Raw genomic sequence first — 25,334 nt, forward strand, 5'->3', positions numbered from 1 at the left:
AGCCTTGGGAGAAGGATGGTCCAAGGCCTGGGAAAGTCAGAAGATAGCAGCTTCTCTGGGAACATAGAAGCCGTTGGGATATAATTTACAGAGCACTCTGAGTGCAGAATATGGAGTGGGGAGGGACAGGCAAAGCCAGGAGGCAGGGCGAGGCGGGATGAGAGAGGAGGAAACGAAGGAAGCAGACGGCAATCATGAAACCCCACGTCGGGGAGTGTTCTTCCAGAACACGGGGGAAGGCCGGAGGAATCCAAACCTACAGCTGGATCTCTAGGCCCTCAGCAGGAAATAGTCAGCCCCTCCCACATCCACGCTGGGGTCGGTGCAGTAGGAAAATGGACAGAAGACCTGAGCAGGATATAATAATACAACACATTACAATAAAGCACAATAGACTCTGTAACAGGACTCCAGGCAGCTCCCTGTGTGCCCGGGGTGCTGTGCTTGTACGGCTTAGCTCATCACATCCACACGTCCATCCAGCAAAGTGGGCACCACTGGCATCCCTGTTGTGCAGTCAGGACCCCGAGGCACAGAGAAGTGAGTCATTTGCCCCAAGTTCCAGCGCTGAGAGTTGGCAGGACCAGGATTCAAACCCAGGCAGCTCAGCTCTGCTCAGCCTCACTTATAATTAGAGAAAAATTGCATAAACACAATATCAGGTTTCACCTCTCAGATCCAGAAGTTGGATACTACGAATTATAGGCTGTTAAGACATTTTGTTCCCCCACCGAGGGCGCTTGGGCAGAAACTCTGAGTCAATCACAGCTAAACACAACTGAAGATCCTGGGACAGAAAAAGGGCATTAGCGGAGACCCCAGGGAGATCCAAGGAAAGTCTGGAGGGTAAGCGAAAAGTAACATATGAGGTGGGCTTCCTGGTTGTGACAAGTGAACATTGTAATGTGGGAAATTAATAGGGGGAACCGGGTGGGGAGCTGGAAAGGGGCTCGCTCTCCTGCACCGACGTCACAACTTTTCAATAAATCTAAAACTACCTCCAAACGAAAGTGGGTTTTTTTGGGATTTTTGGGTTTTTTTGTCTGTTTGCTATTTCATGGGCCGTTCCTGCGGCATATGGAGGTTCCCAGGCTAGGGGTCGAATCGGAGCTGTAGCCACTGGGCCTACGCCAGAGCCGCAGCAACGCGGGATCCGAGCCGCGTCTGCAACCTACACCACAGCTTACGGCAACGCCGGATCCTTAACCCACTGAGCAAGGGCAGGGATCGAACCCGCAACCTCATGGTTCCTAGTTGGATTCGTTAACCACTGCGCCACGAGGGGAACTCCCTAAAGTTTGTTTTTAAATGCACATACCTAGTAAGGCAGCAGTTTCACATCAAGGAATTAATCACAGTAGTGTGTGTGTGTGTGTGTGTGTGTAAAATGGTGTAAACACAAGGCTGCCCGTAGCAGAGGGCTGGAAGTCACCTCCAGGGCAGAGGCCTGGTTAGATGTCCCTGACCTGCGGTGGGTGCCACATGCAGTTAAAAAGACAGAGTCAGCTCCTCAGGCCCCCGGAGGGAACCCTCTCTCTGATGGACTGTTAGGTGGAAAGACAAGGGGCCAAAGAGTATTGTGCGAAAAAAAAAAAAAGAAAGAAAGAAAGACTGTGTGTGCGTGTGTGTGTGTGTGTGTGTGTGTGTGTGTGAGAGAGAGAGAGAGAGAGAGAGAATGGATAACAGTAGCTGCCCTCAGGAGAACTGTGTAGCTAAGAGCCTGTTTTATTGTGTACTCACCAAAACCCTGTGCTTTGCTTTTTTTTTTTTTTTTTTTTTTTTTGGTCTTTTGTTGTTGTTGCTATTTCTTGGGCCGCTCCCGCGGCATATGGAGGTTCCCAGGCTAGGGGTCCAATCGGAGCTGTAGCCACCGGCCTACGCCAGAGCCACAGCAACGCGGGATCCAAGCCGCGTCTGCAACCTACACCACAGCTCAGGGCAACGCCACATCCTTAACCCACTGAGCAAGCGCAGGGACCGAACCCGCAACCTCATGGTTCCTAGTCAGATTCGTTAACCACTGCGCCACGACGGGAACTCCACCCTGTGCTTTATTACCCATTCAAAATGAACTACTTTTATGTAAAGTTAGCAACCAAAACAAGGACAACCACCAAATGGGGGCGTGGCCACCAGCCCTTAGCTCCGCCCACCAGCTCCATGCCCCGCCCACCTGCCCCTGCCCAGCCGTGGGTCTAACTTCTGCCTCTCTCCCTCCCACCCCGTCTCCTGTTTCCCTTTCAGGCCTCAGTAACATCATCGGCATCATCGTCTACATTTCCAGCAACACGGGGGACCCCAGCGACAAGCGCGACGAAGACAAAAAAAACCACTACAACTACGGCTGGTCTTTTTACTTCGGAGCCCTGTCATTCATTGTGGCCGAGACCGTGGGTGTCCTGGCCGTAAACATTTACATTGAGAAAAACAAAGAGTTGAGATTTAAGACCAAACGGGAGTTCCTTAAGGGTCCCTCCTCGTCGCCCTACGCCAGGATGCCAAGCTACCGGTACCGGCGACGGCGCTCGCGGTCCAGCTCCAGGTCCACCGAGGCCTCCCCGTCCCGGGACACGTCTCCGGTGGGGCTGAAGATCACGGGAGCCATCCCCATGGGCGAGCTGTCCATGTACACGCTGTCCAGGGAGCCCCTCAAGGTGACCACGGCCGCCAGCTACAGCCCCGACCAGGACGCTGGCTTCCTGCAGGTGCACGACTTCTTTCAGCAGGACCTGAAGGAAGGCATGCACATCAGCATGCTGAACCGGCGGACCACCCCCGTGTGAGCCGCCCCCTCTCTGCTCCGGCCTCTCCCCAGATGGGCTGGCTGCTTGGGTCCCACAGCGGGGGCAGCTGACCCTTAAGATGAACTAAAGCCACACCCCACCCTCCCGGGTCTCCAGAAAGTGTGGAGGGCTGGCTCAGAGCGAAGCCCCCGGAGATGGGAGCTGGAAGCAAGAAAGCTGACTTTATCCCCCCACAAGGGTGTTCGGATGCCCCCCCACCCCACCCCACCGGGTTCTGAAATCTCCCAGGAGGCCCCAGAGCTCTCCTGAGGCTGCACAGCCTTGACCAAACCCGGGAAAACAAATTTGAGCCATTATCCCCTTTTGGAAACAAATCTTGCCCGAAGAACAGGCTTTTGGGGCCTTTCCGCCCTGCCTGGGCGCTGGGCCACCGGGACAGCCTCGCAGGGCCCACGGGGCCATTGGACGCCAGTCTGCTGCTTGTGAGCCGGAGGGTCCCATGTCTGCGAGCTGGAGATGAAGAAGCTGAAGCTCGCCCCCTTTCCCTCCTCTCTCTCTGGAGGCGGCCTGTTGTTGACATAACGGGGATCCTGAGGAGAGAGCCCTGCGGCCAACTGGTGCTTTGGCCTCTGTGCTGTCCTGGGCCGGCTTCCCTCAACCGGAGAACACGGAGGCCTGGGGAAGAACCCGCAGCAGGGGAGGCCTTTGCCGGCCTGGGCGGGAGGCAAAGGCCAGAGCCTGTCACTGGCTTTCCTCTCTGCTTCTGGAAGTTTCTGCCTCACACAGCAAAGGGCAGAACACACTGATGGTACTTGAGAGTTGGAAAGATCCCATGGGGTGGGAGGAATGGGAGCCACTTCTCCCGCCCACTGCCCTGAGGAGCAGCTCTTCACTCCTGGGGAGGGGGGTGCAGACCCTCCCCCGCCCAAGGTGTTTGGCAACAGGAGGCTGAACTTCTGGGCAAGAGAAGGAGACCCCAGGGTAAGCCGCGACCAAAAAATCAGAACAAACATCCATTTCCCACGTGGTTTCTGATCCTGATTTATTGCAAGTAAATGCCAGGAGAGCAAGCTGCATTCATCCCCTCTTAAAAAGGGGCAGCGGCACCTGCCCCAGCTCCTCGTATGGTAACTTATTCTGCCACCACCTGAAAGGGCCAAGCTGACACCTCGGTCCTCGGGAAGCAAGGCGGCAGGTTCCATGTTTGACGTTCTTTCAACCGTTTCGCCCCCTCCGGAAGCAGGCAGAGAACGTGGAAGCGTGTCTGGGTTTCTGCAGCGCCGAGTGGACCCTCTTTTATATAACACACGTGCTTTCTAAAGACCAATCCTTTCTTACTTTTTGAGACTTGGTCACCTCGGGCAGTTGTCTGTGATCCCTGTAGCTGTCGGACGTAGAAGAGACAAGCAAATTCTTACCTCAGCCACCTGCTCACGGACCCACCCCGGGCGGCCTCGGCCTCCAGGAGTTCCGACTGGGGTCATGGTCACTGCCATCCTCCTCTGCCCGCCCCGCTCCCCAGAGGGTATCTCCTCCTGTCCCGCCTCCACCTGACTGCGTGCCGGGGCCCCTCTGCGCTTGCTCGAAACCCTTCCCCCCTGCCCCCGTTGAGGTTGGCTTTGTGTGGTTTGTCCAAGCATGTACCACAGTGAATGCTGGAGTGTCAGGGCTCGTGGCCTGCCCCTGCTGTGGGCCACACCGTCCCGCCCCAACCCCGTCTACCCTCACCCTCTCCGTACCATGACACCATCTCACCAGGCTAGAAGGATGGGGGCAAAATCTGGGGACCCATCTCCCCAGCGAGGCCCCGAGACGCTTCCTCCATCACTTCCAAAAGCAGGTAGCCGTGTCCTTTCTCCCACGGGAGCCGCATCCCACCTGCTGCCCCGGAAATCTCATCATTTCACGGAGAAAGCTGTGTTCCGATGAATCCTACCTCTTGCCCAGTCCCAGGCAGAGAACGCGGGGCCGACTCTAGGGACCAAGAAAGGAGAAAGAAATGACAAGGAGGGACAGAAGAGCAGGGAGCAGCACCACCTCAGAGCCTCTGGTCTTCACAGCCTTTCTCCCCAGCACCCCCTCTCCTGGGCTCTGCCCACCCCCCGCCCCCCGACCTTCTTGCCCACAGGCATCTCGGAGGGGCCCGCCCAGGGAGGGAGTGGAGCTGGCTCCCCGACCCCACGCATCGCTCTGAGCCCCTGTGCCACGGGGGTGCGGGGTGGCCTGTGCCTGCCTCCTCCCCCCGCCCCCACCCTCTCCATCCAGCCCCTGTGTGTTTCGCCAGTTTAAGCACCCGTGAATCCTGTACCTACTACTGGTTTGGGGTTGTTAGTTCTGTCTTTTTTTTAATTAAATAAAAGCATTTTTAAAATGTTCTCTTCTCAATGTAGGAGGGGAGGGGGGGAGGTCCTTCAGGTCTTTGTAGGCACTTAGTGTCCCCTGGGCCGGGACGCGGGGGACCCTCCAGGAGAAGAGAAGGGGAGGGTGGATTCTGTGCAGGTCAAGGCTGGTTCCTTTGGCTTTTGTCCAGGTCACTGGTCGCCTCTCCAGCACCATCAGCTGGGTTTAGACTTCTGGGTGGTGCCCCGGAGATGCCTTTTCACTGAGGAGCCAGAAGAGGGACAGACCACCCCGAGTGTGGTGGGGGCAGCTGGGAAGCCAGGCCTGTCTCCCTCCAGAACCTGCAGGGTGGGGGCCAGCTGGGGCCCTCAGCCGCAGGGCCCACTAACCAGCCTCCTTTCCCCTTCAAATTCCACAACAAATGTGAAATAGATAGAGGAGCCCCGTACCAAAGCGTGAGCTTTCTGCCTGCAAGAGCTGGATGAGCGAATGTGGCTCCAACTAGAAGCCAAATAGGACCAAGCCGCCCCATCCTGGGCAGGGCAGCTGGCCATGAGGGGAGAGAAGTGAGGGATGGAGAGAGGGACCAGAGTGACCCTCTGATCCACATACTGCACAGGTAGGCACGGGCTGGACACCAACCCTCCCCTCTGGGAGGCACTGAGTTGGGCTAATCCAGTCTTGCTCTAGTCCTACTCGAGCTGCAGGCCAGGGCCCCTCGCAGCGAATTACATGTTCCCCTCTCGGGACTGAGCTCATGAGTTTTCTTCTGGAACCAAGATGCACTGAACTCCCAAGCCTCCTTCAAGAGAACTTTGGTGTCATGAAGGCCTTTCCCAGCCTGGTCTCGGCAAAGGCTTTGAGCAGGGAGGCGGAGGGCCCAGTGTCCCCATGACCTGCACTCCGTGGCTGCAGGAACTACTTCCGGCTGGTCCAAACTTGCAGCCCCACGCCCTGATCCTCTTTGCTCCTGCTGGAGACGGGCACCAGGGGAGCCTGATGCCCCCAGATGGGCTGAGCCACCAGGTCCTGGGGCCCCGGGAGCTCTGGCCCCACCCCCCACAACTGACCCTGGCCAAGTTCTGGGCTCATGGCTCTGCCAGCTTGGAGCCAAGCCACCCAGCCTCAGCACCATGTGCCAGAATGTCTGTTTATTCTTAGCCCTGAGGACACACTGGCTCAGCACAAGCTTCGCAGCCGTCCTGGGTGGACTTGGGTGCCATCTGCATTTAATGACTCGGTCTGACCTCCGTCTTATGTGGGGCTCCCATGCATTTTGCTCAACTAAAAACCGCCTCTGTAACCTGCAGAGTTAGAGCCATGGGAACTGACACAGAAGTGGACAGCCTAGGGCCTTAAAATGCCGCCCAGAGCCCCCATTCAGCCTCCACTGTACCCGTCCCGTGTATTACTTGGAGTAGGCTAATGACATAACCAACTGCTCCGAAAGGAGAATGGCTTAACAAAACGGAAGCTGATTTCTCAATAGCTGGAGGCCTTTTGGGTGGTCACAACTTAGAAGGGGCTGCTGCTGGCATCCAGGGGCTGCTAAATATCCTACAACGCACAAGACAGCCCCTGCTCCCACCCCAAGCATGATCTGGCCCCAAATGTCAATAACGCCCAGGCTGATCTCAGACACAGTGAGTTTTTGGCACTTGCGATTGTGGACATAGTAGAAAAACACACTTGTTTACACTCAGTATTTCCCTGCCCTGCAACACACTCTGAGTTCTGCCTTTCACTTCCTCTTCACTTTTGAACCAATGGTTTTGTTGTTGTTGTTTTGTTTGTTTGTCTGTTTGGCAGCACCCTCAGCAGGGGATAGTTCCCCGGTCAGGGATCAAACCCTTGCCACCGCAGTGACCAGAGCCACAGCCATGACAATGCCGGATCCTTAACCCGCTGAGCCACCAGACGGGACACTCAGGCTGACAGTTTTGAAAATGGAAGCAGCGGTTGAAGAAAGAAATGAGAGAACAGCCACCTTTCCCCAGGTGGAGCTAGGGGATGCTTGGTCCCCGGGGTTGGGGACAAAAGGCTGACTGAATTGAACCAAAGAGGCAGTGGTAGAAGCAGCCCAGAATCCTGGCCCAGTTGGACACCAGGACTCAACGACTCTGCCATGTCCTCCTCCACACACACTGGGCAGCCGTGGCGACGTGGCCCAGAGCCAGGAAGACGGAGACCAAATCTTCCAGGCACCCAGGGGTGGCAGTGGGCCCGTCACCCACGCTCTCAGGGCCCCACTTCCCTCCCGGGGCCCAGGATGAGGGTCACGCTTGGGAGGATGAATTAAACTTCATCTTAAGCAAACATGCGTCAATCCTCCAGCTTAGCCGCTGGCCTTAGGATGAGCTTTCAGCAGTGTCTGCTGATTAAAAACACTGAAGGAATTTCCCAAAAAGAATGGTTCTAGAACAGCCCTGGGAGGCAGGGCTCTGAGAGTCAGGCTCGTAGGGTGTCCGTGCCCAGCGCACTTTGCTTTGGGAGAAACCTGTCACCCAGGCACCGTGGGGTGCCGCCCAGACTTAGAGCCATGGGAACTGACACAGAAGTGGACAGCCTAGGGCCTTAAAATGCCACCCAGAGCCCCCATTCAGCCTCCACTGTACCCAGTGGCTTCTTGGGCTTGTGCCCACTCCCTTCGGCCCTCTTGGTCCCCAGGTGGTGAGGCAGCGGCGGTCATGGCAGAGGCTCCCTGTGCAGACCCTGTAAGCCCCCAAACCTCACGGGGACCTCTCCTGGTCCAGGGAGGTATACAGGCTGCAAGAGCCCTGTCTCAACCACTCTTGGTGCCCTGGGAGCTGGGCGGCACGGGCAGGAGCCCCATTCTGGGTCCCTGGCTTGGGGCCTAGCTGCAAAGGGAGAGGCCTGGGGGGAGGAGGCAACCATGGGGTCGGGGAGAGCTCCCTGCTGGGAGCTCAGAACCAGCCCTGTCACTTGAGCTCCCCGCACTGGCTCCTAATATAGCACCCCTGGCGGCCCAGCCCTAGAGTTGCAGGGTGGGGGGGACCAAGGGAGGAATAGCTTCTCCGGGACTCTAGAATCCAGAGGGGGAGGGAGGCAGATGCACCTGATCCAGGTATTTTTAAACTTGCAGTTTCTACCAAAACTGCCCCTGTGACCTCAGGAACTGAAGTCTGTGATCAAAGAGGGAACCCAGCCCTTCATGCTCACAAGGGCAGGGGAGGGAGCTGGGAGGGATGCATGTCCGGGCCTTTGCCCCCTGCTAAGTGTTCTTGGAGATATAGGAACCCTCGTGGGGTCTCCAGAATCCATAGAATACATTGCAAATAACCAGGTCCTTCTTAAAACAAATGATATTTATGTTTTTCTCATGCTAAGTTAAGCATTACATTTCACCTTTTAAAAACTCTGAAAAATACCAGAAACATTAAAGAAAACAGCCCAAATCTCACCACCCAAGACCTTAAGCTCAGTTAAGATTTCAGTGCATCCTTGTTGGCAAAAGGGACTTCGCAGATGTGTTTCAATTAAGGATCTTGAGACAGGGATATTTTCCTGGATTATCTGGGTGGACCCGGTGTAATCACAAGGGAAAGAGGGAGGCAGGCGAGCCAGAGAAGGAGACATAAGGCTGGAAGCAGAGGTCAGAGCGAAGGGATCGCTGACTTGGAAGACGGAGGGGTTCTGGGTCCCTTGGACGGAAGCAGAGACCGTCTTTAGCTCACAGGCTCCTGTTGGGAGCAGCAAGCCCGAGGCCACAGCAGGTCCAGGTTGAAGGGTTTGGGGAGACAGATGAAGTGGGAAAAAGAAGCTGAGACTGACTAAGCAGTGCCTTATTTTTTTTTTTTATAATATTTTAAAATCACACACCCCAGGCCATTTCTCGGCCAAATCAAGCCTCAGCTCAAAATGAGACCAACATGTTGCCAGAGGATTCATTTGGCCTCCACCCAAGAGTGGAGATGAGGCCCTGGCTCCAGATGAGGCCTGCCTCTGGGAGGTGTCTGGTCCTTCCGGGAAAACAGCAGTCATTTGGGACAAATGGAAGCTGGTTCACCTGGATGAATAAAATACAGACGGTTAGCTGAGCGTGGTGGCTCTGCTTTGAAGACGGCCTGCAGATAGAGCTCTCTTTTGGACTTGATCACAGAGGCGACAACAGTGTCCTCCTGAGGTGTCCCTCAGCACCTGGAAGCAAAGGGGCCACTGGTCCAAGCTTTCCTGGGTCTGCCCCAGCTGACATTTCTCATGTCCCTGTGGCCTAAAAACCAATAGAAACATCCTTTGGATCATTTGGTAGAGGCAATTATTTGAGCTTCTGTCCCCTTCTTTCAGTCCATCAATCTATCCACCCATCCACCCACCCACCTTTCCACCCATCCATTATCCATCCATCCACCCATCCATCCTTCCACCCACCCAACCACCCATCCACCCATCCGCCCACCCATCCATCCATCCATTATTCAACCAACATTTATGGAGATTGAACCCTGGGTTCAAACCCGGGGCGGGGGGTGGTCTCTGAGGGAACTCAGAATACGTACATAATACAGTCTCACCACCTCTACCCTCCAGAAGCTTATAGCCCATCAGAAAATGTTGACTCATCTGATGTCTATAAATAATAATAAAGTAGCCATCCTAGATTGACCGCCTACTATATTAGTCAGCTCAGGCTGAAGTAACAGAATACCATTGACTCGGTTACTTAAAATGTGTTTCCCCCCCGAGTTCCGAGGCTAGAAGGCCTAGATCAGGGTGTCAGCACAGTTGGGTTCTGGTAAGATCCCTCTTCCTGGCTTTTTTTGCCTTCCTCATGGAATCCTGCCCGCTGAGAAGACCTCTCTGGGGTGTGTCGGCGAGGGGGGGGGGTCCACCCTCATGACTAATTATGTCCCGAAGGCTCCATCTCCCCAAACCATCATGAGACCAGCTCAGCAGGTGAGGGCTGAAAAACGGGTGCTGTGAAACTTAAGAAAAGGTTAACATAAAACAAGACACAGAGACATTTATCTTAATCAAAGGTGGGAATGGGGGGCCTCAAGGTCTCAGGGACCCAGAAGCGCCGTCTCAAGAAACCACACTGCTTTCATTGTGCGCTTTAGGATGACGTCAGGGGAGGAGGGGGCTGTAGGTGCAGGACGTAGTTTTTTATTGTTTTTAAGTCATGTAGCTGGTGGCTGGTTAAGTTTTGACTCTGACCTTTAGGCCTTGAACAAGCATCAGCACTGAGGAAGCCTGGCGTCTGTGCAGGGCATCTAGAGAATCGCCGTGGTGCTTCTGCAGACAACGGTGCCTAAATTTGCACCTCGTTCTCCTTGCTGATGCATCTCTTGCGAAGAACGACCCCTCATAACCCCCCTGGGGCCACGAGGCTCCTCTTCCTCCTGTTTTAGCAGGACCTATCGTGCTGTGCAAAGAGCCTGCCTAGACCAATGCATTGTGTCCTCATTCAGCTGACCCCATGAATAACTGATGCCATTAGGTCTTTGTTCTTAAGCTTATTTACCAGCCCTGTGACTTTTTTAAGCAGGAATATAGGGTAAAGGTAAAGCAGGAGAAGATGGAGTTTTCAGCATAGAAAATAGGAACAGGCTAAAAAAGATTGTAGAAACTTGTCTCCCAGCACCACCATGTTGGGGTTTGGGCTTCAACGGACTCTTTTAGGGGGGACGTAATTCAGTCCGGAGCACCTACCGTGGGCTGAGCTGGTCAAGTGCCCTGGCTGGAATCCTAAAGGAAACCTGCTGAAAGCCACGCAGCTGAGGGTGGGCAGAGCGGGGATCTGATCCTGGGGCTGGCTGGCTCCACCACCCCTGCAGGGGCCCTCCTCCCCGACTCCCAGGAAAGGGTAGCACCTGGGCCGGAGATGCTGGCGACCCCCAGGCCTGTGGGCTCTCCAGGGCCCCCTCCCCAGCCTGGCAAGGCCCTGGGAGCGAAGCAGACAGCCTGACCTGACAGAGGCCTCCAGGAGCAGAGATTGGTGGTTTGAAGGAGCTTTAAGTAAACAGGGGAGAGAAAGTAGACCTGTCTGCAGTTCCTGGAGCTGCCGGCCTCATGCTAGATTTACACAAAAACCACTTCAAAAGGAAGAGGTCATGAATCTTTCATGCTTTTGCTGGCTGGGCTGGAGGACTCAGGAGCCCCCTGTGTGGCACAACCCTGCCCCCCACTGAGGGAGGGTACAGTCTGGCTTCTCTGATGGGCCTGCAGTGTCGCTGCAGCTGAGGCCAAGTGCGCCTACGGGCCAGACCCCACTGAGGACACTGACTCAGACCCCCGGGGGCTCCCAGACTCTGGAAAGTTCAGGGTGTGACCTCCACCACACCAGGAAATTCAAAATGCATTTTCTTTTTTTTTTGCTCTTTCTGGGGCCACACCAGCAGCATATGGAGTTTCCCAGGCTAGGGGTCGAATCGGAGCTGTAGCCACCGGCCTACGCCAGAGCCACAGCAACTCAGGATCCGAGCCGCGTCTGCGACCTACACCACAGTTCATGGCAACGCCGGATCCTTAACCCACTGAGCAAGGCCAGGGACCGAACCCACAACCTCATGGTTCCTAGTCGGATTCGTTAGCCACTGAGCCATGACAAGAACTCCAAAATGCATTTTCAAAGGACACCACAGGTACTTGCCAGACACTCAGTCCTATTTACCTGTAGGACTGAAACAAACATGGCTTCTTCCTAGACATTCCATCCTAAAACACCAGAATCTTCTGGTTCCCCAGCTGCTGCTTGGCTGGGATGCCTGGCCCACAGGGGAGTCCTCCCAGCTCCAACCCTCAGTTAAGAGTTTGCCCTGTGGTTTCTGAAACCTGCTTGACCATTTACCTGCTGTGTGACCTTGGACAAGTTACGTCGTGTCTCTGAGTCTTTGTGTCCTTATCTGTAAAATGGGAATAACAGTTGTCCTCAGCTCATGGATTGGCATGAGGATGAACCGCAATGCCGTGGGAAGGCCTGGCAGAGTGCCTGGTGGATAGGAAGCACTCGCCGAGGCTGAGCTTATCGCCACCATCAGCACTCATTAACAGTCTGTGACTCCAAGGCTGGGCCCCTGAAAGTTTCTCCCCACACAGGCAGTCCTTCTATAAGCTGTGTCAATCTGAGAACAGGATTTTCAAGGTCAAAGACCTGCCGAGCTCAGGGGTTTATTCCTGGCCACGCATCAGCCTCTTGGATACACCCCCAGAAGAGGCCCCTGGTGAATTGAGAAAGAAGATGCAAAGCCCAGGAGGGGTGTAGGGGCTCCAGCCTGGAGTACTGGCCTGAGGTGGGGGTGGCATATGGGTGGGCAGGACCCTTGGTTGGTGATTCCAAACTTCCACACGGCCTCTGCTACATCCGCGCACCCATTAGCCTCTCGAGACTTACCTGCAAATCAACCTATTTCTATTCTTTTTGACTTAAGTATACGTATTTTCTAAATGGCTGGAAAGTCTTTTTTTTTTCTTTTTGCTTTTTTTAGGGCCACACCTGCGGCATATGGAGGTTCCCAGGCTAAGGGTCAAATCAGAGCTGTAGCCACTGGCCTGGGCCACAGGCACAGCAACATCAGACCTGAGCCTCATCTGCGACCTACACCACAGCTGACAGCAACGCCAGATCTTTAACCCATTGATCAGGGCCAGGGATCGAACCTGCATCCTCACGGAGGCTAGTTAGATTCGTTTCCGCTGTGCCACACCGGGAACGTCAGCTGGAGACTCTTTATCACCTGCCATTAATAGAAGGTAAAACTCAAGCAGTATAATGAAAACAGAACCACAGCCAAATCCAGCTGGATTTTTTTTGTCCTCGCTAGGCTATTCTTTGATTTGCAAGCATCAGAAAGGTGTTACAGATGTACTAACCCCAAACAGAGCCTTTCTTCTGGACCCAATTGGAGGGATAAAAAGAGAACTGAAAAGGCCCAGGGTTGAGTAATGCCAGGCTCAGGCACAGCATAAAATCCCCCTTTGGCTTGGGGGATGGGGTGGGATTGAGGTCTAAAGTGCTTGCCCAGGGAGTTCCCTGGCGGCACAGCAGGTTAAGGATCTGGTGTCACTGCTGTGGCGTGGGTTCGATCCCTGGCCTTGCTCTGTGGGAACTTGACACAACATTGCAAAGCAACTATACTTTAACTAATAAAGTAAAGCGCTTGCCTGGGTGGTGGACTCCAGACGCCCCAGACAGGGCGTCCCCAAGATGTCCCTCCACAGGCTCCCGGGTCCCCGAGAACTGCAGGACAAGGACCCTTTCGCCCCGCCCTGGGGCCCCGCCAGCCCAGAGTGAGGACCGAGGCTATGCTGCCTGTGACCGCCAGGGTCTCTGTCCTGGCCTGGCAGTGGCCCTCTCTCCTTCGGCCCCGAGTGGAAGCTGCTCTCACGCCTGGTGTCCCCGCCGCCTGCCCCTCGCCTCTCCCAACTAGGGTCCCTTGGGCTGTTCTTCTGGAGACGTCTCCAGCCACCATCTAGAGCCTTCTCTCTTTGCCCCACCCTAGCGTGTTTCTGGCACCAGGAGGGGAAGAATGCCCTGAAACCCGAGGAGAGGCCATCCTCGGTGACACGCCTGGAGATGTGCATTAATAGAAGCCTCCCTCAAGCCCTTGACACGTCTGGGCAGCTGCTCAGCCCCGTCCAGCGTCCCTCAGCCCAAGACCGGCCCACTCTGGCTCGGCCAGGCACCCTAAACTTAGCTTCCACCCCTGGCTCCACAACCACTGCCACCACCTCAGCCCCGCTGCCACCTGCCCAGGAGGACGCTGCCCCGAGCACCCACCCTCCATGACCGCCATGTCCCAGACCAAAGCCCTGAAGGTCCGTGTGACCCTCTTCTGCATCCTGGTGGGCATCGTGCTGGCCTTGGTGGCCGTGGTGACCGACCACTGGGCCGTGCTGAGCCCCCACATGGAGCACCTCAATGCCACCTGCGAGGCGGCCCACTTCGGCCTCTGGCGGATTTGCACCAAGCGGATCGCCGTGGGCGACAGCAAGGACAAGAGCTGCGGACCCATCACCCTGCCTGGGGGTAACGTACCCCTCCCTGTTCCCCCGCCCACCTCCTGCCCCTCCCCGTCCCCCAAAAGAGCTGCCCATGGGAGAGAGGGCAGGGGTCCCTGCCTCAGAACCCAGCTGCGCCCAGCCCCCCGTGCCCAGGGAGAAGGATGCGAGGTGTACGTTGCTGTGCTGGGGGCCGGAGCCGGGTCGTGAACGGAGGGCTCTCGTCTCCGGCTACTTCTGTCTCGCTAGGGCTTGGGGTCTTCTTTCTTGAGAAAGAAACCGGGGGTCTGCCGGCCTAGGGCTTCTGGGTGTGCCAGGCCCCCTCTCCCCCTGCAACCACAGGCCCCATGACCTCAGGGTGAGGGATTGCTGTTGTGGTGGGGGAGGGTGTTCCATCTCCAGCCTCCAGGCTGCAGTGTAGACAGGAGCAGTTACAGAATGTACAGGGCCCGGCACAAAATGAAAATGCGGGACGACCTGGTATGATTATTAAGAATTTTAAGCTGGCAAGAGCAGAGCACGACACTAAGCTGGGGTCCCTTCTGGATGCAGGGCCTTGAGCCACGGTACAGGGGACACGTTTGTGTGGCAGGAGCTGGCTGCAGATAAGCCATTGGCCTCTTTGTCAGAACTGTGGGTCCTTCTGTACCTCTTCCCTGAATCAGGACCCCTTCGGAACTAGAAAGCATTTCCTTTCACTGTGATTTGAATACCCTTCTCAATTTCCCACCACCACGCGAGCAAACCACACACTGGAAGGTGAGCTCTCTGTCAAACACACCTGGTATTAGGGTGACGAGTCTATTCTGCAAATGGGGAGCCCCCCACGTTCATAGCCAATAGAGCATGTGCCGAGAAAACAAAAAAGCCTTCTGCGGGGAATCAGAGGCCGGGCTCTGTGCCAGCCTTGCCCGCAACCTCCCTGAAGGACCATGGGGGTCGACAAAGCCCATCACAGCCCCAGTCCTGCCTATAAAATAGTGGGCTTGGGTTCAGCAACACAAAGCCCCTCCCAGCACTTACAAATGTCCCTCCAAGCTAGCAGTGGACCGGGGTGAGTGTGGTGTCCCGCCTGGTTTTCAGAATTATTCTCTGTTCTCCGACTGGGTATTCCTTGAACCCTGCCCTTCAAGAAAATCACTGCTAAGTCCCCAAAGATCTTGATAAAGGAGCCCAAACCCCATCCCTTCCTGTCTGTCCTTCCTCTTCCCCTCCTGCTGGCTCCAGGACACCCCTGCCTTGCTCACCCCCGCTGGACACCCGGAAGACTCGTAAATACCCAGCTGTCTTTGGGTCACATAGAGTCCCCGGCCTGAGGGCTTTAGCGGGCACGGCCATGTGCTTGAAGGTATCACATAGCCCAGATGCCCACGCCCTCGGCCACGGCTGAGCACACCCATAAACAGATGCATCATCCAGCCAAGCCTTCCAGGGCAGGGCAAGGCGGATATTCTCCAGGGGCCGTGCATGGGAACGCACTGTTATGGTCGGGTCCACCTGTCCTTGGCACCTGCCTTTTAAAGCCTGGTGAGTTTACAGGGCCAATGAGCAGGACGTGAGGTGAGTCTATACAAGGAGAGACAGACTGGGACCAGCCACAGGGGACCAGCAGGCTTGGCACGGCCTTTAGGCTCTTGAGGCTGAGCTGTCTCTCTGTACACCATCCTATCCTGGTCCAGAGGGCATCATATGTTCCCTCCTTGTGAGCACTGCCTTACCCCCTACACGCTTCCAAAGTGTATGTCTGCCTTCTTTCCTCTCCCTTCTCTTCCACACCCACGCCCCCTGTGCTCGGTGGGATCCCTTTTTTCCAGAGGGAGGAAAATTCAGACAAGCACTCTCACTTTCTGATGACCCCAACGACCCCAAACACACATAGAGCGCTGTCTGCCAAACCTGTGTTCCTTTTGGATGACATCAGAAATAATGACCAACTAAGAACCTCCAAAAATCCTCTTCTCCATAAAAACAGTGCGAACATTGGCCCAAATGGTCAGGACAAACTTTTTCAGAATTCTGGAAAGGAACTAGTCTTGCAGCAATGCAGCAAGTGCTTACTCAAGAAAAACGGGTGGACTGCAATAAGAACAGTGTCTTAACTTGCTCTCTTCTCGTTCCCCCCTCCTCGACTCTGTCGTAGCCTTGAAAACCAATAGCCTGCCATCACAGTGAAATCCAGCAGGCTGGTAGCCACCAGAGGGGACAAAACAGGACTGGATCTCTTTCAAAGCCTCATCCCCAGAAGACCATCATTATTTGATGTGTCTGGTGGTTCCCTGGAAGTGCCCCCTTGCAAGGCTGTCTTTGTTTGACCTGAGCTCATCCAGTGGGAACAGTCATTTCCCCAGGGGGCATTTGTTGAAAACAATTAGAAACAATTTTTCATAAAGCAACTACCTGAGGCAGTAAATAATAACTAGGCGAACCAAAAAGGTGGAGACTAAGATAGGTGGCTTTGGAAAAGCTCCAACACACTCTTGAGAATGTAGGAGGCCATGTGCAGCCACAGGGCGATGTGCTTGCACAGGAAAGATCTGAGAAGGCTCTAAGCTCTCCCCTCCCGCTTATCTTGAGCTGTTTGAAAAAAAGGAAGGAAGGAAGGAAAGAAAGGAGGGAGGGAAAGAGGAAGGAAGGGAGGAAGGAAGGAAAGAAAAAGAAGAAAAAAAAAGAAGGCTAAGGCAGAAACATAGACTATTTAACTGAGTGCTCAGCTCTCTGCTTAGCTCAGAGCCCCTCAGTAAAGACTGGGGATGTACTGGTTCCAAGCCTTCTGGGAAATCTCTGTGAGCTGACCACCAAACTAAGCAGAGATTTCAGTGGCCACACATGACAAAGACCACAGACTTCACAAAATTAACTCAGAAAGGCCTCTTAACAAGCAAAGAGCCACAGGAACAAACCCTGGGGGAGACTGGAAACCTGATTTCCGGCATTGCTACGTTATATCTTTTAAAATGTAAAAATTTTACATTTTAAACTAAAAAACTTACAAGACATGCAAAGCACTAAAAAAGTGTGGCCCATCCGTGGGACGGGGGCGGGGGGGGGGGGCTCAGGGAGGTGGGAGGTGGTGTAACCAATAGATCCTTAAGGAAGCCCAGACATTGGACTTACTAGATTTTAAATCAGCTATTTTAGCTACAAAGAATGGAAAGAAATCGTGTTTAAAGAATTAAAACAAAGATGAGAATGATAGTTCGTGAAATAGAGAACACCAATCAGTAAAGAGAAAAAAATTATTTTTAAAAGACACAGTAGAGATTCTGGAATCGTGAAGTACAGTAACTGAAACGAAAAATTCGCTAGAGGGGTTCAATAGCAGATAGAAGAAAAGTCAGAACACGGCAAATCAACTATAATTTTTAATAATTTTTTTAAAAATCAGAAGGGACCGGTGAACTTGAAGATAGGTCAACTGAGATTAGCCAGTCTCAGGAACAGACAGGAAAAAAAAAGGAGGACGATAGATGAACAGAACCTCAGCGACCTATGGGGACAGTATCAAATGTATTAACATGTGCATAATGGCAGTCTCAGAAAAAGAGAGAGAGAGAGGAGCAGGAAGGCTATGTGAAAAATTCCCAAATTTGATGAAACTAACTAATTTACAGACCCACGAAGCTTAATGAATTCCAAATAGGATAAATCCATACCTAGGCACGTCGTAATCACATCATTGAAAGATAGAGAGAATTTTGTAAGTAACAAGAGGAAGCAACTCATCACATAGAAGAAATTCTTAATAAGATTAGCTTATTTTCCCTAGAAACCATGGAGGCCAGAAGACAGTGGAATGACATATACATATCATTATATCAATATCATCAATATCAATATCGATATATATATATATATTATCCTCAAAAAATCCTTTATGAGGGCCATACTATTATCATCATTCAATCTTACACATAAAGAAAACAAAGCACAGAGAAGCAGGGAGGTTGAGTAATTTGACCAAGGTTGCACGATGACCATGGCAGAGCAGCCAGAAGGCATCTCCTAAAATTCACCTTAGTTGCTACAAAATACTAGTTTACAGCAATCCAATGAGGAGGCTCTGAGTCTACAAGTGGTTCTCATTCTACACATGGGAAAACTGAGGCTCACAGTGACTTCTCAAAGGTCACCAACTCACAAGTAGAGGTTCAACACCCGGCTCTCAAATCCACAGCCTCTTTGCTCTCCAGTCTCTTCCCAAACTCTCCACTATGCACACAAACATAGCTCCGCAAGCTGCTGACCCAAGTAAATGCATGAGACCAATTTTTGACACGCCATGGTTTAGAGACCACTGCACCAAGAGCTGCTGCAACGGAAGGGACTTTTCAACATCCCATCCAGCCACAGAACGCTGGAGGCTCTGAGGACACAAACGGTCTAATGTGGTTTTTTCCACTAACCAAGAGTCTTAGAAGGACTGCCATGCATAGCATGAACATCGGAGGTCCACTCCAGTGTCCCCAGAATGAGAAGGGGGGCTTCCCCAGGTGTCCGAAGAGGCCATCTATCTGAAAGCCCAAATGAGCCTTTATAATGTCAACCCCTTGCCCGTGTGCTGGGTGGCATGTTGTTTCTTCCAGGCTCTGCCTCTTTAGCACAAGGAAGCAGCCTTCCCCAGTGCCCAATTTCCCTAGTGCCCCTAAAATTTTTTCCTCTGGTACTTGGTGCAGGGACTGGGGACATTTGAAAGCATATAATGCGACTGACCTCAAGAATTTCAGGGTCTCCCTTTTCTACCCACAAGAGCCATATGGCTGGAGACTCCAGCCATAACTAGACTCCCTCCCTACCCCAAACGATAGAAATATTCTAAAATTCTGGGGTCGGGTCCCGAGGATGACTCCAATCTGTTTTACCAAAGTCTTCAATCAGAGGGATGGGGGAACACGGAACACAGAGAAACCACTATTGGGGGGCATCGAGAACTTGTGTTGCAAAAGAGTGAAGACAACTCTGGCACTGATGCAGGTAACAGATGATGAAATGTTTCTTCTGACCCGTACGTAGAGCGCTCGTTCCCTTGGTTTTGTGCAAATCCATAAGATACTTTTTAAAATATACTAAAGTCTGCATCAACCAGCACTGGGTACCCTGACACATTCTCAGTGATAACCCAGAGGCAGCCCTAATCATACAAACAGTTCCAACTATCAGAGAAAGATCTGTATCAACTCCAGTTCAGCTTGGAGTTAAATGTGCCTTCTGTTCTACTTCTTCAAAAGGGCACAGATATGGTTCTGCAGAGTCATTCCCTTAATCAGATTATGTGGTTAGCCAAATAGTCCAACCCCAGTCAAGCCCAAGGGCTGAGTTTACTGTATTTTTTTTTAAGGACTAACCCACTTCAAGTTGCTAGGCCACTGAGTCTTAGGACTGTTCATGGTAGACATTTTGGAAACACACGAAAAAAAAGGAATACAAATATTCAAGTCACTGTGAGCCATTTGCAGAATTCCGAAGTAGAGTCCCGGATCATCAGCCTGGCAGTGTACTTCCCCCAACTTGGTCCAAAGCACTGGCTTCTTCTGCCTGGGGAAGGGGCTGGAGCCCATCCGGAGCTGCAGGTCCTGAGCTTTGTGCAGGTGGGATGGAGGCCAGGTGTGGGTGGGGGCGTGGAGGGACCTCAGAGAGGCAGCGGCGAGAAGACTCAGAATCTTTGCAGTCTGCACAGAATTGGTCACTGCTCCCCCCCCTCCAAACCCTCTCCCCTCGACTAGGTGGCCTACACAGGGCCCATCTCGCATGGCCTTCCTTTCAAGTTGCCCTTGATGCTCAGTTTACCCAGACGGCCACCGTACAAAGGGGTGGAGCTCAACAGGACCCTGGGCAACTCCTGAGTGACACTGGCAGATGCCCCAGTTGATTCATCCTGAATGAGCATCTTGCAGGCTTCGGACGTGTCCAGGCTGAGGCTGGGTCTGACACGCCCCTGCCCCGGCCAAGGCCATTGGGGACCACAAAAGGGCTTGTGGTCTCCAGGACAGTCACAGGCCCTGGGGCCAGTGCTTCTCCTGGTTTAGTGCAGAAGACACCAGCCTCCCTCATGGGCTTAGTCCAAGAGAGAAACGGGGTCAGCCCATCCATCTTCAAGCCCTAACTGTGCCACATCAGAGAGAAGCTGAGACTTCCAGATGCCCTGAGTGGCCCCATGTGTGAGAGCAAATAATAGAGGAGGAGAGGGAGGGGAAGATTATACCTGGGCCACCAAGGGGGAAGATCCCCCCAACCCCGCTGCTGCGCCCCAGAATCCGCAGACTGGCTACCCCAGGCACACAGCCTCCCCTGGCGGTCTGAGCCAAGGCAGTTTTCACGCAAATGCGCCACAGCAGTGGTTTGTCCAGAATGAAGCCTGGTGTCTGTCTGGTGGGAGGTGACACCCCAAACACTACCTGCGCGAGAGGAGCCCGGGTGAGCCCCTGTGCCAAACAGCTGTGCCTGGGCCAGGCTCTCCACGGGCCTTCATCTCTAGGCCCTCGGCGCCGAAGGCTTTTAACTCTCGGCTTGTGAGTAGTCAGGGAGGCAGCTGACCGTGAAATACACTTGAATTCCGCCAATTCTTAGAGGGTTTTCAATGACACCTGAAATTGGCCCTGAAAGAATGAAACAGAAATTGTTCCTTTATCCAGAGGGAGACACTGGGAGTCCGGCGACATTGCACGAGCCATTTTGAAGCAGTGATTCGAGAGAATCTATAGCTAATACTCTAACCAATATAAGAAGGTGGCATTATGCTTTAAAATAGCACCAGAAGCTGTGAGAGAGCATCAGTTCTGATGTCAGCAGCGGCAGCCACACACCCAGGTAACTCAGTTCAGAAGGAACGTGATTTAAATATAGAGGAACATTTACTGCTGCTAAACCAGGCTCCGTCTCTGGGGTCACGCGCATCCTCAACTGGGGGAGCAGCAAAAAGCCTGACCCTGGGGGAGCGGGGAGAGTGGGAGGCCACAGGCTTCAATGGCAAGGAGCTGATATGGGTCAGACGGAAGGAAGGCCTGCACCCCAGTGAAAACTCTGGCTTCAGCAGCACCTCAGGTGTGCTTCCAAAAGAAACAAGGCATCAATCACCTGGCGACAATTTGAATGTAGCCCGAAGGTAAAGAAATGAATGAATGCACAAACCAGATGCCAGCTAAACCGGGAGTGGAGCTATTTCTCTACAGAGGTTCAAGGATCCACAGGAAAAATAATTCAATGAACGGTCTCACCCAAACAAAACCTAATTTAGTTTTTTTTTTTTAAGAAACAAAATAGTATAAAATAACCCAGTCATCTACTTCCTAAATCAGGAGTAAAGACTATCAAACTATATCCAATAAGCGATAAGACCACCCTCTGATTCTATAGTGTGCTGAGTTATTAGAGAGTTTACAGGAGAAAAACGGAAGAGACATTATATTGAAAATCAGCATGAATTTCTCTGTTTTGAGTTCTTCCCCTGTCCCCATCAAATCCAGATTTTTGGTCCCACTGCCAACATGGATTGGCTATGGCTTTTCTGACACAAATCAGGTGGACCAGGCAGCTTCCTTGAGAGGCCTTATCTGGGCTGCTTCTGTGGCCGCAGGTGTCAAGGGCCTGATGAAATGATGAGATAGTCACATTTGTCCCTTGATTAGAGGCTCTCTACCCTTCACCCAGATCCAGATCCAGATCCCAGAGACGGCCACTCAGAAAATGCTCCCCAGAAAATGAGCATTTTAAGGGGTCTGGCTTCTAAACCTGACTGAGCTTCAGAATCTCCTGGAATGCTTTTGAAAAACCCTGTTTGCTTCCTAGGGCACCCTCAGTGCTTCAGGGTGGGCCTGAATGTTGATAAAACCCCACCCTCGAGAGGTTGTGATCCAGGGTTTCTCAACCTTGGCGCCTGACATTTGGGGGCCAGATAATTATATGCTGTGGGGGGCTGTCTTGTGCACTGTAGGATGGTCAGAAGCATCCAGGCCTCTACCCACTAACACCTGTAGCAGCCCCTGCCCAGCTGTGACACCAAAAATGTCTCCAGACATTGCCTGGTGTCCCCTGGAGGCAGAATCAGGCCTGGCTGAGAACCACTGTCTGGCCCTTGGTTGACCACGTGTCCTGCACCCCCTAACATAGAACGTGAGCTCTGGGCCTCAGTTACCCTATCTGCCTAATGGGCCCAGTACCCCAGTGCTCTCTGACCCTGGACTCAGTCAGCCTGAGTTCCCTGAAGATCTGCCAGTCTCCTATGCAACCCCCTTTTCACGCCGAAATTGTGGGTGAAGGTCAGAGACATGTTTATTTCCACCCAGAGTCAGGTTTGGGGGAGCAGGGAGCCAGTCAGAATCGCCCTTTCCCCCCCTCCCCAGGGGGCTCACACCCGCCTTCTCTTGCTGAGCCCATGCTGCCCCGGCTGCAGGCCCCTTCTCTCGACTCATAGGCTGTCTCCCTCTTTTGCAGAGAAAAACTGTTCCTACTTCAGGCATTTTAACCCGGGCGAGACCTCAGAGATCTTCCACGTCACCACTCAGAAAGGTGAGCCCGCGTGGAGATGGGAGAGGGGGTGGCAGCGTGGCTCCCGTCACACGCTGCTGAGCCAGAAAATCACCTGGCACTGAAGCCCCAACGTCCCCACTCTGACACCAGGCAGCCCCTCCCGATGCGTTTGAGCAGCAGCCTGGGCACCCTCTGTGCTCCCGAGACAGCTGCCCTCCGTCTCCAGGGCTCCTGAGAGTCCCTTCCTCAGAGCTCAGGCGAGTTCGTAAAAGACATGGTTCCTGGTAGCTCCCCAAGTGGCAGAAGGAGCTCATTTTCCCACAGAGCCCGAGGGATGCTGCTGCGACAGGAGCTCTGGAAACAAGGACGCAAGATCCCGGTGATGGTTTTCAGGACCAATGGGTCAGAGTCCGTAGGGAGCCCTTCTGAGTAGAAATCCCTCTCTGAGAATCAAAGAAGGTGGGGACTCCGGCGGATAACAGGAGGGGCCCCTGGAGCACACGAGCCCTGGGGGGGCCTTTGGGGAACCATGGGGCTCCAGGGCTCCCCTCTGGCCTAAGCACAGCCCCGCATCAGCACAGGTGCAGACGACTGCACACAGCACAGGCGTGCACACATGCACACCTATGCACACACGCATGCATGCACAAATATGCATGCATGTACACACCTGCATACACGCACACAGGCACACACATGTACCCACTCGGACACATACACAGATCGTCTCACATACTGAGCTGGGTAACAAGTCACACTCTGTCCTCCTTCCAGAGGCGGCGTGTCAGTCCCAGGACAGACCATCCCCAGGCCGAGTGCCACCTTCTGACCTGTCACTCAGAGGAAGGTTTCTGCTCCTGAAAGGCCTCCTGCCACACATTTCCCGCCTCCTTCCAGGGCCTCTGCCCCTGGAGGGAGGAACTTCAGTTTAGGGCCTGGAAGACCTGGGAGAAGGAATTCGTTCAGGAGAACATCCTGGCCCCACCCCTTACCCACTACCTACCTTTGAACGAGGGCTCTTGGAACCTCAGTTTTCTCACCTGGGAAATGGGAATCATTGGATGTGGCACCCTCGCTGACCTGGTTGCAGGCACAACCAGCAAGGACAAAAGGTGCAGGGGATGAGGCCCCTTCTGAAGCGCCTGGGGGCGTCTCTGCCCCTTCTGTGTGTCGCAGAGTACAGCATCTCGGCGGCCGCCATCGCCATCTTCAGCCTCGGCTTCATCATCCTGGGAACCATCTGCGGGCTCCTGTCCTTCAGGAAGAAGCGGGATTACCTGCTGAGGCCGGCGTCCATGTTCTACGCCTTCGCGGGTACGCCGAGGGCGCCTGTCCCTGTGCCCCGGGTCTGGGCAGATGCTCTGACATCTGGGCGTGGAGAAACTCCCAGGCTCCACCCCGGGGCAGACTGACCAGGGCTTCAGTGCCTGGCCGTGGGCCGGGATGGAGGCAGATCTTGGCAGTGGTGTCCGTTTCTTACAAAGCCTGAAATCCTCCAGGCAGGGAGGACGCCAATTACTAACAAAACTTTTACTTGATTTTAAAAGAGCACTAAGGAAATGGAGGAGCGAGGGCCGTTAAAGGCCAAGGGTTCCCTTTTGCAGGGTCCCCAGTGGAGCGGAGGTGTCGCTGGCCTCCTCCTCCCTCCCCGACCCCAGGCCGGGTCTCCCCCTTGACGTCGCAGGAGGAGCCCTGCAGACCCCACGAGGGGGGGCGGGGGCGGGGGCCCGAGCCCCTGAGAGCTCGGCTCTGTCCTCAGGTCTCTGCATCTTCGTCTCGGTGGAGGTCATGCGCCAGTCGGTGAAGCGCATGATTGACAGCGAGGACACCGTCTGGATCGACTACTATTACGGCTGGTCCTTCGCCTGCGCCTGCGCCGCCTTCATCCTCCTCTTCCTCGGCGGCATCGCCCTCCTGCTCTTCTCCCTTCCTCGAATGCCCCAGTACCCCTGGGAGTCCTGTATGGACGCTGAGCCTGAGCACTAGCCCTCCTGGGGCCCCAGAGAGCCTCGGGACTTCCCCTTCAGGAAGCTGAGCCCAGCCGAGAACATTCTAGAAAAGAGGGGGGGGCTTTACTTCTCCCCTGCTCCCACCTGGCCCCCTGCAGCGGCCGCTGCTGCTTTCCCTGCCGGAGCTCTCCTCCAGGCTGTGACGGGCACCTCTGGGAATCCAGAGAGAGGACATGGTCCAGACCTGCCCGAGGGGGGAGGGAGGCAGGGCCAGCAGGTGCACAGGTGTTCAAAGGAGGGCCCCGACCTTTCACTGGGGTTCTAGGCTGTCCCCGTGGGCTCAGGCTCCTTGATCGGCTGGCTCCCCTTGTCCTCTGTAGCCCCTTTGCCAGTTCCGGGTGTCCACCTGTGTAAATAGCCAGCCCCTCTGTCCTTCTTGGTGACAAGATGCCCCCTTCCCCGGTGACCTGAACCTCCCCTCTTTGGCTTCTGGGAGACCTGAGAAGCATTTTTTAACTGGGTAGAATCTGACGGTGGTTTGAAATAAAATCTCTCCAGAAACTTGCTTTTTTCTTGGCCTTGCCTAGAAACAGGTTCCTGACCACAGCCCAGGGGACCCAGAAGAAGCAGGAAGACATGTCCCCGGGGTATGTTGAGGACTTCTTTGGGGACAAGGGGGGACAGGAGGCCTTGTTTACCGATGACATGTAGCGGTTCTGATTTCCCGTTTGTATCTCTGGGCCCTGGGATTGTCAGAGGCCATCTGACCAGGCAAGGGGGTTAAAAATAAGAAAGGCTTACGTCCAGAGTGCCCGGCACGCCAGGCATCCAGGGCTAACACGGCACGCCTGCCCCGCAGCCGTGAGTGTCTGATTTCGGA

General features: G+C 54.1%; 2 protein-coding genes and 1 long non-coding RNA gene across 3 annotated transcripts in view; 2 read left to right on the top strand and 1 right to left on the bottom strand.

Annotated features, from left to right (window-relative positions):
• Positions 1-3,031, top strand: part of CACNG4 (calcium voltage-gated channel auxiliary subunit gamma 4) — a 61,665-nt gene extending 58,634 nt beyond the window's left edge. Inside the window, exon 4 of the mRNA XM_047758500.1 lies at positions 2,245-3,031. Coding sequence (XP_047614456.1) covers positions 2,245-2,783 — 539 coding nt within the window. The 3' untranslated portion in view covers positions 2,784-3,031. The remainder of the gene's footprint in view (positions 1-2,244) is intronic.
• Positions 3,032-4,037: 1,006 nt separating this feature from the next.
• Positions 4,038-9,393, bottom strand: LOC125114884 (uncharacterized). The gene is made up of 3 exons (XR_007131935.1): positions 8,925-9,393; positions 4,500-4,718; positions 4,038-4,128 (listed from the first exon to the last, which is right to left on the bottom strand). It is a non-coding gene; the product is annotated as an uncharacterized LOC125114884 (long non-coding RNA).
• Positions 9,394-13,655: 4,262 nt separating this feature from the next.
• CACNG1 (calcium voltage-gated channel auxiliary subunit gamma 1) lies at positions 13,656-25,019 on the top strand. Its single transcript, XM_047758355.1, has 4 exons — positions 13,656-14,070; positions 22,470-22,544; positions 23,682-23,819; positions 24,265-25,019. Exons 1-4 carry the CDS (start codon positions 13,827-13,829, stop codon positions 24,489-24,491), a joined length of 684 nt encoding a protein of 227 aa, XP_047614311.1. The 5' UTR covers positions 13,656-13,826; the 3' UTR covers positions 24,492-25,019.
• The last annotated feature ends 315 nt before the right edge of the window (positions 25,020-25,334 follow it).

This window comes from Phacochoerus africanus, chromosome 14 (assembly GCF_016906955.1).
Source record: "Phacochoerus africanus isolate WHEZ1 chromosome 14, ROS_Pafr_v1, whole genome shotgun sequence".
Taxonomy (NCBI): Eukaryota; Metazoa; Chordata; class Mammalia; order Artiodactyla; family Suidae; genus Phacochoerus; species Phacochoerus africanus.